Raw genomic sequence first — 17,516 nt, forward strand, 5'->3', positions numbered from 1 at the left:
CCATCCAACAATGGGGAAACTGAGGCACCGGCAGCCTGATCCCACCATGCGATGGTCCCATAGGAAGCATTTTTGCCTTGGCTGGGGTCCAGTCGTCCCAGCAGCGGGAAATGAGGGCGACAGACCCAACCTGACACAGGGCAGAGGGCACTGAAAACAGCATGAAAGCCTCTGTGGCAGAGAACGAGCAGGATAACAGCCCTTTCCGCTGCAGCAGAATGATCTGCTTTGGCCAAATAAACAGATTTGAAGAAAAACAAGAGATTCTGCTGCTGGACCGAAAGCTGCCGGATGCTCAGCACATTAAATGCCATAACTGAGCCGAGAGGAATGTGCTGGCTTGCGGCGGGGTTGGAGCAGCCGTGCTTTATCCCTCAGCACACAGAGGATGCCGTGGGCAGCACAATTCCCTTCACACCTCATTTATTGCTTTTCCAGCCTTACTTTCCTCCTCCTCCGCTGGGTTTCCCACTCCTTCCCCACTCCAAAATCCAGGGCGATGCTGGCATCCTTATGGAGCAACCGTTTCCACCAGGGCTGGGTCCTGGCCCCAAAATGAGTACCAGCCCTTTGGCTGTAAAGCATAAAATCAGCATCGAACTCTTCTCAAGAGAAAACATGTGTTACGTATCGAACTGACTGGGCAGGCTCGCAGCCTGGATCTTATCACAACCAGGTCATTCTATACACACACAAACATACATGTATTTAATCAAATGCTGAAGCTCTGTCACCTCAGTCTCCCGTCTTTCAACTTAAAACCACTCCCCCTGGTCCTACCCCTGCACTCCCTGATCAAGAGCTCCAGCTTTCCTTTTGGTACTGGGAGGCTCCTGTAAGGTATAAATTCTCTGGGAACGGTTTCTTGGCAAGGAAAAGCAGGTTATGGTCAGCAAGGGCACCAAAATCCCACTGGCTGAGCCTGGCTTGTGGTATTTGAAAAGATGGTGTTGAAATAATACTGAGAAGGCGTTAAAGCACAAGCTGACGTTGTGCTCTGGTGGTTTGGGAAGCTCGGGGAAGCTGAGCTTTTACGGCACTGAGACTTTGTGGGCATTGCTGATGGAGAGAAAAGGTCACAGGTCCCCTGACTGGGGGTCCCAGGTCTCAACCCCTGGCTGGGGGTCCCAGGTCCCAACCCCTGGCTGGAGGTCCCAGGTCCCATTCTCAGCGGGTCTCCCACCTCCCAACCCCCAGCCGAGGATGCCAGATCCCACGTCCTGGGTTTGGGGGTCCCCAGTCCCATCCCAGTGGGAGCCTGGAGACCCCACGGAGAGCAGGAGCGAGCAGGGCTGGGAAGCTGCCGCCCTGCAGCCCTGCACAATGAGGCCTTGTGGCTGGCGGTGGTGATGAGAATCAGCCGTGACAGCAGCTCCGCGGTGGGGTCACCCCCCGGCATGGGGCCGGCCAGCCCCGCTCGCTCACAGCCACGGGGACAGGAGCCCCAGAGCCAGCCGTCTTGGGAACACCAGGGATGCAGCGTTTAGAAACACCACGATATAAATAATAGGAGTGTTTCCAGCTCCCCCCAACATCTGGTGCTGGTGCACGGTAAGGTAGAACCTCACCAATACCAGCACTCAATCCACAGCACCCACCATTAACCATCCCGCTCAGCTTTTGAAGGAAAGGAGATGCGGGTGCTACAAATACAGCTTAGTTTATAGGAAAAAAAAAAAAAGTCACAAATTTGGTATCGTTTTCACTTTAGTGCACATGTGATGCCCCCCACCCCCACGGTCAAAATTTCCCCCGCCACCGGCAATTCGGCAAGGCGAGACCCAGCAGCCGACACAAGGCCACGGTGACGGGTGGTACCCAACCTCTCCCTGCTTCCATCACACCTTCCCACACCAGCACTCTGGTGCTGCCCTGGCTGTGCCAGGAATGCCTCTGCTCCCCACGCCAGCCTTCCTCTTGCCTCGCTATCCGCCTCGCTCCCTTCAACCTCCTCCTCTTCCTCAGCATCTGCCCCACACAGCTCCTGCCCATGCCCTGTGTTGCAGGCAGGGCCAGGGCAAGGCTCATTGCCACCCCATTCCCCCTTCGACCCCCGACATTACAAATCCATCTCCTGGCATTTACACAGCCCACCATGCCAACCGTGTCCCTGGCCTGGCCACCACGGCCACCCATTGCCACAGCCACCCTCCACCCATTGCCATGGCCACCACGGCCACCATTGCCATGGCCATCACAGCCATGGTCACCACAGCCACTGCCACCCTCCACCCACTGCCATAGCCATTAGGGCTACCCATTGCCATGGCCATCACAACCACCCATCACAGCCATGGCCACCATAGCCATGACCACCCTCCACCCATTGCCATGGCCACCACGGCCACCTATTGCCATACCTACCACAGCCACCTACACCCACAGCCAACCTCTACGCCCTGCGTGGCCATCACAGCCACAGCCACCACAGCCACAGCCAACCTCTACCCACTGCTGTGGCCACCAGAGCCACCCACAGCCACGGCCACGCTCCACTGAGCCCTCCTGGGGCAGAGGGGTGGCTGCTCCCATCGTTCTGGACCCACCATGCCCCACAGCATCCCCTGAGCATGCAGCACCCTGCTTCCCTGGGATCCCTGTCCCATCACCCCCCGACGCTGCCCCCCTCGCCCAGGCGGGTCCCTGGGGACTGCAGATAAGTGCGCCCTGGGACAACCCCTTCCCTTCCAGCAGGATTTTCCCAGGACCCCCCCAGCCCGGCGGCGGGTGCTGTTGGAGCCAGGCTGTGCTCCCCGTGGGCACCGTCCCTGCTACATCCGTGCCGGAGGGACCCCAGCCCCCCAGCACCCGTGGGACCGGGCTGCGCCCCCCGAGCCGCTTAGTCCATGGGGAACTCGCAGGGGTTCTGGTGCGCACGCTGAGCCCCCTCGTAGATGCGCTGGAAGTCCCGGTAGCGGGGAGCGCAGCTTAGCCAGGCTTCGCCAAAGTGCAGCCACCCCGTGAAGAGGAAGGTGCCGGGGCCTGGCTTGACCCCGCAGCGCAGCGGCGTGCGGATGCTGCCCACTGCCCGCCCTGCGTGGCCGCCCGCCTGGAAGAGGGGGAACTTCTGGCGGTGGATGCGGATGGCGCTCACCCCGATGACGGATTCCTGCAGCTCCGCATCGTTGGAGACGCTCCGGATGCTGCCACGGATCACTGAAGAGGGAAGGTGGGGATGGGTGTCAGCATGTCCCCATTCCCATCCTGTCCCTAACCCTTTCCCCATTCCCTTCCCTGTCCCCATCTCCATTCCCATTCCCATCCCCATCCCTTTTTTTCATCTCCATGTCCAACCCCATTCCTACCCCCATTCCTATTCCCATCTCCATCCCTGTCCCTAGTCCCTTTCCTGTCCCAACCTCATTCCCATCCCCATTCCTATCTCTATTCTTGTCCCCATCTTGATCTCTGCTCCCATCCCCATTCCTTTCCCTGTCACCATCCGTGTCACGATCCCCATCTCTGTTCAGTCCTCTCCCAGAGCCCCCAGAGAGGGGCTGGACTCACCAAAGTCACTAGTGCAAATGGCCATCAGGATCTCGGTGTCGTTGCATGGCCGGCACGACCCTGCAAGGGCCAAGCAGAACCCGTCACTGCGGTGGCTCCATGTGACCGGCTGCGAGGGGACCTCCCCAGATCCAGCCGCTCCATCCCCTCTCCTCTGTGTGGACTAGGGATGCCCCAGTGAGGGAGGAAGCGTCCATCCTGGGGAAACTGAGGCAGAGGATGCCTGCCTCAAGGCCAGGTTGGATGGGGTGCTGAGCAACCTTATCCAGTGGGAGGTGTCCCTGCCCATGGAAAGGGGTTGGACTTGGATGACCTTCATGATCCCTTCCAACCCAAACAATTCCATGATGTATCATAGAATCATTTGTTCGGAAAAGACCTTTGAGGTCATCTGAGTCCAACCATCCCTGTCCACCACTGAACCAGATCCCTGAGCAGCTGGTCTGCCCATCAGTTAAACCCCTCCAGGGATGGGGACTCCTCCATCGCCCTGGGCAGCCTCTGCCAGTGCCTGAGAATCCTTTCCATGGAGGAATATTTCCCAATATCCACTCTAAACCTCCCCTGGCACAACTTGAGGCACAATCCTATTGCTTGTCACTTGGGAGAAGAAGCACCCACCTCACTCCAACCTCCTTTCCGGGAGCTGCAGAGAGCGATGAGGTCTCCCTTCAGCCTCCTCTTCTTCAGCCTAAACTGCCCCAGGTTCCTCAGTCACTCCCACAACTCCTGTTCTCCAGACCCTTCCCCAGCTCCGTTCCCTTCTCCGGATGCGCTCCAGCCCCTCGAGGTCTTTCTTGGAGTGAGGGGCCCAAATCTCAACCAGTATTCAAGGTGCCACCAGCACCGAGTGCAGGGGATGATCCCTTCCCCAGGTCTCTCTGCTGGGCGCTCACCTTCTGCACTGAGGCTGGCTGCGGGCAGTGCCGGGTGGGCCAGCCAGTCCCCCCGCAGCTCGTAGCGGAAGGCGGCGATGCGGCGGCTGATGTCGCGGTGCGGGGTGGCCTGCAGGAACAGAGCCACCTTCTCGTGGGGCAACCAGCTGAAGCAGCGGACGCGGGGTCGGGGCGCCTCCGGCAGCAGCAGCTCCAGGTTCCCCTCCTTCTCCAGGTAGAGCTGAGCCCCCCGGAAGGTGCCAGTGGGTTTGACGCAGGCGGTGATGTGCTGGGGGCTCTTGCCCTGGATGGCGGTGGCGGTGGGGGGCAGGCGGGGGGCCAGGCGGAGGCGAAGGGCCCCCATGGGGTACAACCATTCCAGGGAGCCCTTGGCGCAGTGCAGGGACAGCTGCTCCACGCTGCCCGGCTCCTGCGAGAGTCCGCTGCAAGACACCGCAGCCCACGTTAACTGGGACCTCCTGGGGATGGGGACCCCAAAAAGCCCTCCCAGGGGATGAGGACATCCCCAAAAGGCCCTCCCAGGGGATGAGGACATCCCCAAAGCCCTCCTAGGGAATGGGGACCTCCTAAAGCCCTCTCAGGGGATGAGGACATCCCCAAAGCCCTCGTGGGGGATGGGGAACCCTCAAAGACCTCCCATGGGATGAAGATATCCCCAAAGCCCTCCTGGCAGATGGGGACCTCCTAAAGCCCTCCTGGAGGATGGAGACAGCCCCCCCGGCAAGGCCTACAAGAGGATAGGAACACCCTCAAAGCCCTCCCAGGGAATGGAGACACCCCCACCAAGCACTCCTGTGGATGAGGAACCCCTCTTAAAGCCCTCCTGGGGGATGGGGACCCTCCACCGAGGCCTACAAGGGGATGAGGACCTCCTCAAAGCCCTCCCAGAGGATGAGGACCCCTCCAAGCTGCCCCCCCGGCACAGCAGTGCTCCCAGCAGCACCGCGCGGGATGCACACAGGGAGGAACAGCATCAAGCTCTCAAGACTTGGGGTGCAAGTGCATCATTTAGGGGGTTGCTTGGTCTCAGCATCACCCCAGGTGGGGGTCAGGATGGCAGAGCCCCGCCCCCCCGACCTGGGGTCAGCGCTCAAACCGTGCCCGCGGCAGCAGGGTCCCCTGTTCCCCTGCATCCCCTAACCCTGCGGGAGCCCCGGTGGGATCTCGTGGGATTCGGGCTTGGGCATCAACGCTGCTCGCAGCCACATCTCGCTCCCCCAACACATTTTGAGGCGAGGGGGTGACGGGCAGGAGAGCCGGGCTGAGGGGAGCAGGGGCGGCCATGGGGACGCTTTGTCCAGGCCACGCTGCTCACGGCCCCCGTGCCCCCCACGACCTGGCGTGGGGCTGGCGGCAGCCGCTCCTGGAGGGCTCTTTGTTTGGAACAAGCGCCTTCCCCACCGTGTCGGGCCCTGGCGAGGGGCTGGGGAGGCAGGGAGCTCGGGGAGGAGTTCCTGGAGAGGCCCCAGCATCGCTTGGGGGGGGCGGTCACACCACACAGTGGGGAAACTGAGGCAGGCACAGGTCCCAGCATCCCTGATGGGATGTGCGAGTCCGGGGGGGGACGACACAGCCCCTCCCTGCTGTCAAACCAGTACGGAAGCAGAAACCCCCTCCCCAAATGGATCCTTAAGGGGAGATGCAGGGAGGAAACGGGGGGGGGGGATCCTGAGCACGGGGTGGCCTGAGGGGGGGATAGTGAGGGGGGGATGCTGAGCAGGGGATGCTGAGGTGGGGGGTGCTGGGGGGGAGGTTGTGAGGAGGGAGTGCTGAGTTGGAGGTGCTGAGTGGGGGTGCTGAGGAGGGGATGCTAAATGGGGGGATGGTGAGGGGGGGATGTTGAGGAGGGGATGCTGAGCTGGGCATGCTGAGTAGGGGGTGCTGAGAGGGGGATGATGAGTGGGGGATGCTGAGGGAGCGGTTCTGAACAGGGGATGCTGGGGGGGGCTTCTGAGTGGGGGATGCTAAGCGGGGGGGGTGTTGAGTGAGGAGTGCTGAGGGGGATATGCTGAGTTGGGATACGCAGAGTGGGGATGCTGAGGGGGCGATGCGGAGCGGGGGTTGCAGAGTGCGGGATGCTGAGCGGCGGATGCGGAGCGGGGGATGCTGAGCGGGGGATGCGGAGCGGGGAATGCTGAGCAGGGGATGCGGAGCGGGGGACGCGGAGCGGGGGATGCTGAGCGGGGGATGCGGAGCGGGGGACACGGAGCGGGGATGCAGAGTGCGGGATGCTGAGCGGGGATGTGGAGGGGGGGATGCTGAGCGGGGGATGCGGAGCGGGGGATGCGAAGCGGGGATGCCGAGCTGGGGATGCGGAGCGGGGCCCGCGGTGCCTACCTGCCCCTCCATCCGCACTGCTCCGCCGGGGCCCCGCCGAGCGCCGCCCCCAGCCCGGCGAGGCACAGCGCCCGCAGCGCCCACATGGCCCCGGGGCGCTCGCCCGGCCCGGCCCGGCCGCTCCTCCGCCCGCACCGGCCCCGGGGCCGCCCCGCGCCGCGCCCCGAACTTTCTGCCAATGGGAAACGCGGGGCGGGGCTCCCCCCACCCCCACCTCCCGCCGGGGGCACCGGCAGCGCCCCCCGAGCAGCCCCGCAGCGGCGGGTGAGCCCCGGCACCCCGAGTTATGAGCATCCCGAGCTCTCAGCACCCCGAGTTGTGAGCATCCCGAGTTGTGTGAGCACCCCGAGTTGTGAGCGTCCCGAGCTCCCAGCACCCCGAGTTGTGTGTGCATTCCAAGCTCCCGGCACCCCGAGTTGTGTGCATCCCGAGCTTCCCGGCCACTGACACCCCAAGATCCCAGCACCCTGAGCTACCAGCACCCTGAGCTCCCCAGCTACCAGCACCCCGAATTGTGTGTGCACCCCGATCTCCCAAGCTATCAGCATCCTGGCTGTTTGCACCCCGAGTTCTGTAGATCCCGAGTTCCCAGGCTACCAGCATCCCAGCTCTGTGCACCCCGAGTTCCCAGGCTACCGGCATCCTGGCTGTTTGCACCCCAAATTTCATGCACCTCTAATGCTGTGTACCTGGAGTTGTGTGCACCCCGAGCTCCCAGCACCCTGGCTGTTTGCACCCCGAGTGGTGTGCACCCCGAGGTCCCAGGCTACAGGCATCCCAGATGTGGGCACCCCGACTTGTGTGCTCCCTGAGTTCTGTGCACCCTGAGTTCCCAGGCTACCAGCACCCTGGCTGTTTGCACCCCAAATTGTGTGCATGCCAAGTTGTGCACAGTCCAAGTTCCCAGGCTACCAGCACCCCAGCTGTTTCCATCCCAACTTGTGTGCACCCCTAGTTCTGTGCACCCCAAGTTCCTGGGCTACTGACACTGCTGTCTGTGTGCACTCCAAATTGTGTGCACACTGAGTTCTGTGCATCCCAAGTTCCCAGGATACCAGCATCCCTGGCTCTGTGCGCCCCAATTTGTGTGCACCCTGAGTTGCATGCACCCCAAATTCCCGGCCCACTGGCATTCCAACTCTGCTTTCCCCTGAATTGTGTGCACCCCAAATTCCTGGCATTCTAACCCATGGCTGTCCCAGGCTACCATCACCCTGACTCCATGCACCCCAAGCAGTGTGCACCCCAAGTTACGTGCACCCATGGCTGTGCACACCTGGGATACAGGCTGAGTATACACCAAGTTATGAGCACCCCAGTCCGTGCACACCCCAAACTGTGGGCACCCCAAACCATGCACACCCCAAACTGTGCACCCTCCTATCTGTGTGCACCCCAGTCTGTGCACACCCCAAGCCTTGCACACCTTGAGTTGTGCACACCTCAGTCTGTGTGCACCCCTATCTGTGCACCCCTCAAGCTATACACACCCTGAGCCATGCACACTCCAAGCCATGCACAACCCAGGCTACAGGCTCCCCAGTTTATGTGCACCCCAATCTGTGTGCACCCCAGTCTGTGCACATCCCAGTCCATGCACACCCCAAGCTTTGCACATCCCAGTCCACATGTACCTCAGTCTGTGCACACTACAGTCTGTGTTCACCCCTATCTATGTGCACCCCAATCTATACACACCCCAAGCCACGCACAACCCAGGCTACAGGCACCCCAGTTTATGCACACCTCAATCTGTGTGCACCCCAGTCTGTGCACTTCCCACACCATCCTCCCCCTAAACTGGGGGCACCCCAACCTATGCATGCCCTAGCCATGCACACCCCATTTGTGCACACCCTGAGACACACACCCCCCAAGCTTTGCACACCCCGGGTTACAGGCACCCCAGTTTATGTGTACGCCAAGCTGGGTGCACCCCAATCTGTACACAGCACAAGCCATGCACACCCAGGCTACTGGCACCCCAGTCCATGGGCACCCCAACCTGCGCACATCCCAGTTTATGCACACCCCAATCTGTGTGCACCCCCATCTATGCACACACAGGGCTAATGGCACCCCAGTTTATGCATATCCCAAGCTGGGGGCACCCCAGTTTATGAGTACCCCAAGCTGGGGGCACCCCAATCCATACACAATCCCAAGCTGTGCGCATCCCAGGCTCCAGCCCCTCCTTGCACCCCAAGATTCCCATACACCCCACCCTCCACACCACCCACAGCCCTGGCTCCCCTTCCCTCACCAGAGGATGCGGAGCCTTTGGGTCTGGCACGGGGGTCCCGCACCCCCAAATCCCCACTTGCCCCCCTCCAACCCTTCCCCTCGGGGTGCCCCCCTCCAGCCACAATTATTCCCGCAATTAATTAAGTTTCCACCCCTGACAGCCCGCCAAAACGTTTGAAATCAGCAGGGAACAATCGGGATGGGATGATAGAGGCCGGGAACAAAGTCCCTGGAGAGAGGGAGGAGCGGAATGGAAATGAGGGATTGTAAACTGGGATGGGGGAAGAAAGAAAGAAGGGGGGCAGGGAGGGGGGCACGATGGGGAGAGGGGGATTCGCAGCCCTGAAATGATGCGGAAAGAAGTCAAGGGCTGGAATCCGTGGCAAATAAGGGGCCGGAGGTGCTGAGGGTTAAGGTGGAGCCGGAGTGGGGGATGTCGGGGTGCTGGGGTGTTGGGGTGGGGGACCTGAACCCTCCGACCGTGACCACCAGGTGCCGTGACCACCAGGTGCTGTGGGGGTGGCTCGCAGGGGACCCCTGAGTGGGAGACGGTGGGGCCAGGGCCGGATTCTGCACCCCCGTGGGGCACAGAGCCTGGCATGGGGTCCATCAAGGGACCCCACAAACAGTCCCCACCAGGTCCCAGAGGTGGGGTCACATCACACTGGGGTGGCAGCAGAGACTGGGTGGCACCAGAGGTGAGGTGGCACCAGAGATGTGGCAGAAGCAGAAGGTGTGGTGGAAGCAGAGGTGGGGTAGCTGCAGAGATGGGGTGGCACCAGAGTTGGGGTGGCTGCAGAGGCAGGGTGGCACCAGAGCTGGGGTGGCACCAGTGCCACCAGGCACTGGAGTTCCCCACAGGGACCTCACCCCACCGAGAGTGACCCCAGCCTGGTGGGGAGCTCAGCACCCTCAGGGAAATTTTGTTTGGGGTGCCGCAGCGTGCGGGGAGGTGGGGTGAGGCTGTTGTCCCGCCTGGTGCCTGGTGCCACCATCCCCACGGGTACAGAGTGATGACCCTGCCCTGATCCCCTGCCCTGAACCCCTGCCAGCACCCTGGGGCGGGTTGGTGCATCTCAACCCTGCCATGGCCCAGGAATTCATTCCCCGATCCTCCTTAACTGGGTGTTAGAGGAGAAACCTCAGCACCAGCTGGACCAAGCCAGCCCTGCCAGTGCTGTCCCCATGGCCTGGGCCAGGGGTGCCCCTGACTTTGCGGCAGGGCCACCAGGGAAGCCAGGGCTTCCAGCCCACCAGGGCTGCGGGGGTGACATCTAGAGCTGGGGCTGACCTGGCACAGGGCAAAGCCCACGGGCATGGACCAGCTGGCTCATCCTTCTGGGCCCACTGATGGGGCAGAGTATCCCTCTCAGTCCTCAGCACAGGAGGGACATGGAGCTGTTGGAGCGAGGACAGAGGAGGCCACAAGGATGATCAGAGGGCTGGAGCACCTCCTGTGCCAGGACAGGCTGAGAGAGTCGGGGTTGTTCAGCCTGGAGAAGACAAGGCTGCAGGGAGACCTTAGAGCAGCTTCCAGTGCTGAAAGGGGCTCCAGGAAAGCTGGGGAGGGGCTCTGGATCAGGGAGGGCAGGGATAGGATGAGGGGGGATGGCTTTAAGCTGAAAGAGGGGAGATGGAGATGAGATTTTAGGAAGAAATGTTTTTCTGTGAGGGTGGGGAGGCCCTGGCCCAGGTTGCCCAGAGCAGTGGTGGCTGCCCCATCCCTGGAGGTGTTCAAGGCCAGGTTGGATGGGGCTTGGAGCCCCTGATCCAGTGGGAGGTGTCCCTGCCCATGGCAGGGGTGGGACTGGATGGGCTTTGAGGTCCCTTCCAATCCAAACCATCCCATGATTGTATGATTTTATGATCGTAGCTTTATCGTAGCAACCACCGCCCGAAATACTTGGGGTTTGTGTCCAGGAGTGCCGGGAGGTGGCCGTGTCACTGGCCGTGCCCTCTCTGTCCCAGGGTGAGTCCCCGGCTGCTCCCCGATGTCCCCCCGCCCGGCTCCGGCCGGGGATGCTCGAGCTCGCAGTGCCCTCTGGTGACCGCGGGATCCAGGAGACACGTCCCAGCGCCGAGCTGGGTCCTGAGCTTGGGTCACAACAACCCCGTGCAGCTCGAGGCTTGGGGAAGAGCAGCTGGAAAGCTGCCTGGTGGAGAAACACCTGGAGGAGAAACACCTGGAGGTGCTGGGTAGGCATAAAGATTCCAGTATTGCATGTATGCCGGGGCAATTGATTGCCCCAGCGTACATGCAATACTGGAATCTTTATGTGTGTGGTGACAGTCGCTGAACATAAGCCAGCGGTGTCCCAGGTAGCCAAGAAGGCCACCAGCATCCTGGCTTCGATCAGCCCTGGGGTGGCCAGCAGGAGCAGGGCAGGGATCGACCCCTGCACTCAGCACTGGGGAGGCTGCACCTTGAATCCTGGTTCAGTTTTGGGCCCCTCACTCCAAGAAAGACCTTGAGGGGCTGGAGCGCGTCTGGAAAAGGGAATGGAGCTGGGGAAGAGGCTGGAGACCAGGGGTTGTGGGAGCGGCTGAGGAACCTGGGGCAGGTTAGGCTGGAGAAGAGGAGGCTGAGGGGAGACCTCATCACTCTCTGCAGCTCCTGGAAAGGAGAATGAGTGAGGTGGGTGCTGGGCTCTGCTCCCAAGTGACGGGTGATGGGATAAGAGGTAATGGCCTCAAGTTGTGCCAGGGGAGATTTAGATTGGACATTAGGAAAAATTTCTTTACTGACAGAGCAGTGAATCCCTGAAGGGTTTCAACACACACAGACGTAACACTTGGGGACATGGTTTAACAGACATGGTGGGGTTGGACTAGATGAGCTTAGAGGGCTTTTCCAGCCTCAATGATTCTATGATTCTATGATGTCCTGCTGGGCCAGGCAGCTCCAGCCTCATCCCACCCAGCCCTGAGTGCTCCAGGCTGGGGCACCCATGACTTCTCAAGTCCCCCTGCTCCAGCCTATCACCACACAACTCCTTCTCATATTCAATCTAAATCCACTCTCTTCCAGTTTAAAACCATCACCTACTGCCTCTGTAGGTCCTGGCGGAAAGCCTCTCTCCATCATTTTTACCAACAGCCTGTATGAAGGTCTCCAGACTTAGCATCCCCGACTCTCCAGCCTTATTCCACACAGGAGGCTCTTCCAGCACACTAACTGTTTCCTTGCCCCCCTCTGGACCTGCTCTGGTAGGTCCAGGTCTGCCTTGTGCCGGGCCCCCAGACCCATCTGCCACCTGTGAGACCCCCAGGCTTTGGGGCTCCACATCCCCGTGTGGCAGGAGGGACCTTGGTTCCTTGGGCTTTTTGGTGATTCTTAGCTTGGATCAGAAACGGCATGACCAGCAGGGCCAGGGAGGTTATTCTCCCTCTGGACTCGGCACTGGTGAGACCACACCTCAAATCCTGTGTTCAGTTCTGGGCCCCTCACCACAAGAAGGATGTTGAGGCTCTGGAGCGAGTCCAGAGAAGAGCAACGAAGCTGGTGAAGGGGCTGGAGAACAGGCCTTATGAGGAACAGCTGAGAGAGCTGGGGGTGTTTAGCCTGGAGAAGAGGAGGCTGAGGGGAGACCTCATTGCTCTCTCCAACTACCTGAAAGGAGGTTGTGGAGAGGAGGGTGCTGGCCTCTTCTCCCAAGTGACAGGGATGAGAGGGAATGGCCTCGAGCTCCGCCAGGGGAGGTTCAGGCTCAGCATAAGGAAAAAAATCATGGAAAGGGTTATTGGGCACTGTCAGAGGCTGCCCAGGGAGGTGGATGACTCACCTTCCTTGGAGGGGTTTAAGGACGAGGTGCTGAGGAGCATGGTTTAGTGATTGATAGAAATGGTTGGACTCGATGATCCAATGGGTCTTTTCCAACCTGGTGATTCTATGATTCTGTGGTTTAGTGATTGATAGGAATGGTTGGACTTGATGATCCAGTGGGTCCTTTCCAACCTAGTGATTCTATGATTCCATGATTCCCCATCTCCCTGACGGGTCACCCATCTTCAACGGAGCTTTACCCTTTCCTGGGCTCTGGAGCAGGTCCCAGGGCTTGCCCACTGAGCCGGGGCATCCACCATTCCCAGCAAAGGGTCCCCATGGGGTGGCTCTGTGCACTCTCTGCCCTGCCCCGTGGGTGGATGACAGTGAGGGCAGAGATCCTCCAGGGGGACTCAGGGGAGGGCTGGCACCTCAGAGGGCTGCTCAGAGGATGGGAGCCCCTCTCTCCCTCCCACTTCCTGCCCCTCCATGGCTGCATGAGGAGCTCTCCTGCTCTGCTGAGCACCCACAGGAGATGCAGCTGTGATAGGCACCCACCTTGTCTTTTATTAAGAGCTGAGGAGCCTCATCTCATCTCCAGGCTCAGCCCCAATCCGTTTGCGGACACTCCCAGCCCCTCCCCCTGCAACCTGGGTGCCAAATGGGCTCTGTCCCCTCCTGGTGCCCCCAACCTTCTGGACACCCAGGCTGATGCCCTCGAGGTGTGCACGAGCCCTGGAGAGGCTGGAGGAACTCAGGAGGGCTCTTAGGAGGGGAAACCACGGGGCAAGGGTTGCCATGACAAGGCAAGGGTCCCCATGGCAAGGTGGGGGGCCCCATGGCAAGGCAAGGGTCCCCATGGCAAGGTGGGGGTCCCCATGTCAATATAGAGGTCCCCATCACAAGGCAGAAGTCCCCTTAGTGAGGAGGATGCCCAAATGTCAAGACAAGGGTCCCCAGGTCAAGATTGGGATCCTTGTGGCAGGGTAAGGATCCTCATGGCAAGGCAAGGGTACCCATCTCAAAGTGGGGGTCCCCATGGCAAGGTGAGGATCCCATGGCAAGGTGGGGGTCCCTGTGGCAGGGTAAGGGTCCCCGTGGCAAGGCAGGGTCTTCATGGCAAGATGAGGTTCTGCGCATGGACAAAGGTCCTCATGGCAGGATAAGTCTCCCAGGAGCTGGATGGGAGTCCCCATAGCTGGGTGAGGGGCCCACAGTGAGACGAGGGTCCCCACTGCCCGCTAATGGTCTCCATAGCAGTGTGACCATCCCCGTGGCCATATGAGGGTCCCCACAGAAGCCTGAGGGTCCCCGTGGCTGTGCTGAGCCCTTGCTCACCCTCACCTGCATGTGGTCAGGAAGGGAGGAGCCCTGCAGTGGGGCTGAGCCTTTGAGGGGGTGGGGGGAGCTCAGGGGAGCTGAGTCTTTGGAGGGCGCGGGGTGGGACAAGTGGCTGCATCTTGGGGTCAGCACAAAGGGGGATGAGTCCTGAGGGGGGTGTCTGAACCTTGGGGTGGGGCTCAGGGCTTCCAAGCCCTATGGACAGCATGGGGGGGTCAAAGCAGCTGCACTTTGGGGTCAGCACAAAGGGGTCTGAGCCCTGCGGAGCTGAGGGGAGCATGGAGAATTGAGGGAGTCAGGGGGTCTGACCCTATGGAGGGCATGGGGGGGGCAAAGCAGCTGTGCCTTGGGGTCAGCACAGAAGGGGCCAAGCCCTTGTGGGGCTGCACTTGGAGGGTCCCTGGGGGGGTGACCCCAGCCCACCCAGGCCTTACCACTCTGCCTCAGCACAGCAAGGCCCCCACGTGCGCACGCTGCCGGAGGTGGGGGGACAAGTGGAGCTGCCTATTGATTCGCAGCCCGGGCTAAAAATAACTTTCAACTCTTCATCCTGAGCTGTGAAAAATCCCCCATTGCTAGGCGACGCGTTACCCGGAGACGGCCGGTGCTAGGCGACCGCAGTTGCCGCGGTGACCGCACCCGGTGCACTGCGGTCCAGCTTTGGCACCTGTGGTCCGGCAGGATGGGTGATGCTCGGCCCAGGGTCCCATCACCACAGGGACACTCTGGGGGTGAGGGGTGAGAGCCTTCAGCATCCACAGCGGTGGGAGGGCAGCAGAGGCCAGTGAGGTACAAGGGGGCTCCAGAAAGTGTTGGAAGGGATGGAGGAGGGGATGGAGGGATGCAGGGATGGATAGAGAGATGGAAGAATGGTGGGATGTAAGGAGAGATGGAGGAATGCAGGGATCTATAGAGAGATGGAGGGATGGAGGAATGTAGGGATGGATGTAGAGATGGAGGAATGTAGGGATGGATGGAGAGATGGAGCGATGGAGGGATGGAGGAGTGGAGGGATGGGTGGAGAGACGGAGGGATGCAAGGATCGAGAGATGGAGGGATGGAAAAATGTAGGAATGGATGGAGAGATGGAGGGATGGAGGAATGTAGGGATGGATAGAGAGATGGATGGATGGATGGATGGATGGATGGATGGAGAGAAGGATGGAGGGATGGATGAAGGGATTGTGGGAGAGAAGGAGGGGAGAAGCCACAGCACAGGCTGACTACCTGGGTTTACCCATGGCTGCAGAGCGAGCTGAATGCCCTACATCAGGCATCCAACAGTGTGGGTGACCCCTGGGCTGGCAGCACTGGTGTCTGCCCCAGCTGTGTCCCTACCACTGGGTTCATGTGCATGGGGGGTCCCCTGCCCAAGGACTTCTCAAATGGTTGTGACCTTTCTTGGCATGAAAATGTCTCCAGGACATGGGGCCATCCCAACACATCCCCTCTGGGGCCCAGAGATGGCAGGAGCTGGCATCAGTGGGGCCATGCCAAGACCAAGGAGACAACAGGGACCACCCAGGACCCAACTGCCCTGCTGGACAGGGATCACGTCTGTCACCATCCTGGGGTGTCCAGGAGTGCAATGACAGCAAGCAGTGCATGTCCCCCCAAGGCTGTGGCAGTCACCCTAGGACACCCCCATGAGGTTGGGGCATCACTGAGGGACAGGGCATTGCTGAGGGGACAAGGGATCACCAGAAGAAGGCACCCCAGTTCCTCAGGCAATGGGGAAAGGATGTCAGCTGGATGAGGCCACTGACCTGCGTGTCCCTGTGGTCACCAGCCCTGCTAGGGTCAGTTGCTGTGGTTGTCACTTGCTGGGCAGGGTGGGATGAGGGTGTGAGGGTCACCAGCTGGGCAAGGGACAGGATTGTCCCACTGTGCTCCGCACTGGCCCCACCTCGAGCTCTGGGGGCAGCTCTGAGACCGCAGGATGAAAAAGGACCTAAAGAGCATCCAGAAGAAGGCACAGAGTTGGGGAAGGGTTTGGAGGGGAAGAGTGTGAGGAGTGGCTGAAGTCACTGGGTCTGCTCAGCCTGGAGGGGGCTGAGAGGAGACCTCATCACACTCTGCAGCTTCCTCACACGGGGAGGAGGAGGAGCAGGCACTGAGCTCTTCTCTCTGGTGGCCAAGGACAGGACCAGAGTGGATGGCAGAAAGATGCCAGGGGAGGGTTTGGTTGGACATTAGGAGAAGGTTCTTCCCGCAGAGGGTGGTGGAGCCCTGGAACAGCTCCCAGGGAAGCAGTCACGGCCTGACAATATTCTATCAGCGTTTGGCCAAGGCCCTCAGTCCCACGGTGTGAGTGTTGGGGTGTCCTGTGTGGGAACAGGAGCTGCACTCGATGGTCCTCGAGGGTCCCTTCCAGCTGGGGACACTCTCATTCTGTGACTCTGTGTGTGTGTGCAGTCTCCTCCCCCAAGCCCCTCCCAGCTGCCAGTGTGGAACCCGACCTGCCTTATAAATAATGGAGGCATGAGCCATGCAGAGGAGCCAGGCAGCTCCACCAGCCTCCCCAGGGCCCGGCCAGCGACTCGCATGGGGCTGTGCAAGGGGATGGCAGAGCAGATGGGGTTAAACACAACACCTAACCAGTTCCCTCCAGTATGGGGAGCAGTGGTGAAGCTGGCCCCCAGACTTGGGAATGCTGGGTGGGTTCTCAACTCGGGGAGGTGGGACTGGGGACAGCAGTGGTCGAGCCACGGGATGCAGGTCCCACCACCGGCTGTGGCCGGGTGGTTGGACCCCACAGCACCCACAGCACCCCAGAGTGCTGGACCTGGAGCGACCGTCCATGCTGTGCCTCAGGGGCTGCCGGCAGGGCCAAGAGGGGTCTGTGCCATGATCCACGGCCTGCCAGTGCCCTGATGGGGAGAGAGCAGGAGCAAGCAGCTGCCTGTCCATCTATCCCTCCATCCCTCTCTCTATCCATCCCTTCTTCCCCTACATCCCTCCATATACTCCTACATTATTCCATCTCTCCCTCCCTCCACCCTTCCATCTCTCACCATCCACTCCTCCATCCTTCCGTCTCTCCATCCACCCCTACACCCCCGAATCTCTTCATCTACTCCTTCATCCCTCTTTCTACCTCTCCATCCCTGAATTTTTCCATCCACCCCTCCACCCTTCCCTCTACCTCTCCATCCTTTCACCCCTCCATTTCTTCCTGCATCTCTCCATCCGCCCCTCCATCCCTCCATTCTTCCTTCTACCTCTCCATCCTTTCATACCTCCTTCTACCCCTCCATCCCTCCATCCTTCCCCATCCCTCCATCCTTCCATCCCTCCTTCTCCCCCTCCATCCCCCCATCCTCTCCCATCCCTCCACCCTTCCATCCCTCCTTCTCCCTCTCCATCCCTCCATCCTTTCATCCCTCCTCCTACCCTTCCATCCCTCCATCCTTTTATCTCTCCTTCTC

At 60.6% G+C, this 17,516-nt stretch overlaps 1 protein-coding gene across 2 annotated transcripts; it reads right to left on the minus strand.

Moving 5' to 3' along the window:
- Nucleotides 1-1,700: 1,700 nt before the first annotated feature.
- METRN (meteorin, glial cell differentiation regulator) lies at nucleotides 1,701-15,920 on the minus strand. 2 transcript variants are annotated; one of them, XM_069870250.1, is made up of 4 exons: nucleotides 15,855-15,920; nucleotides 4,404-4,825; nucleotides 3,508-3,567; nucleotides 1,701-3,156 (listed from the first exon to the last, which is right to left on the minus strand). In XM_069870250.1, exons 2-4 carry the CDS (start codon nucleotides 4,744-4,746, stop codon nucleotides 2,840-2,842), a joined length of 720 nt encoding a protein of 239 aa, XP_069726351.1. In that variant the 5' UTR covers nucleotides 4,747-4,825; nucleotides 15,855-15,920; the 3' UTR covers nucleotides 1,701-2,839. The 2 variants fall into 2 exon arrangements, with proteins under 2 accessions (XP_069726351.1, XP_069726350.1); XM_069870249.1 differs by lacking the exon at nucleotides 15,855-15,920 and adding an exon at nucleotides 6,741-6,869.
- Between the last annotated feature and the right edge of the window lie 1,596 nt (nucleotides 15,921-17,516).

The sequence above is a fragment of the Phaenicophaeus curvirostris genome, chromosome 16 (genome assembly GCF_032191515.1).
Source record: "Phaenicophaeus curvirostris isolate KB17595 chromosome 16, BPBGC_Pcur_1.0, whole genome shotgun sequence".
Lineage (NCBI taxonomy): Eukaryota > Metazoa > Chordata > Aves > Cuculiformes > Cuculidae > Phaenicophaeus > Phaenicophaeus curvirostris.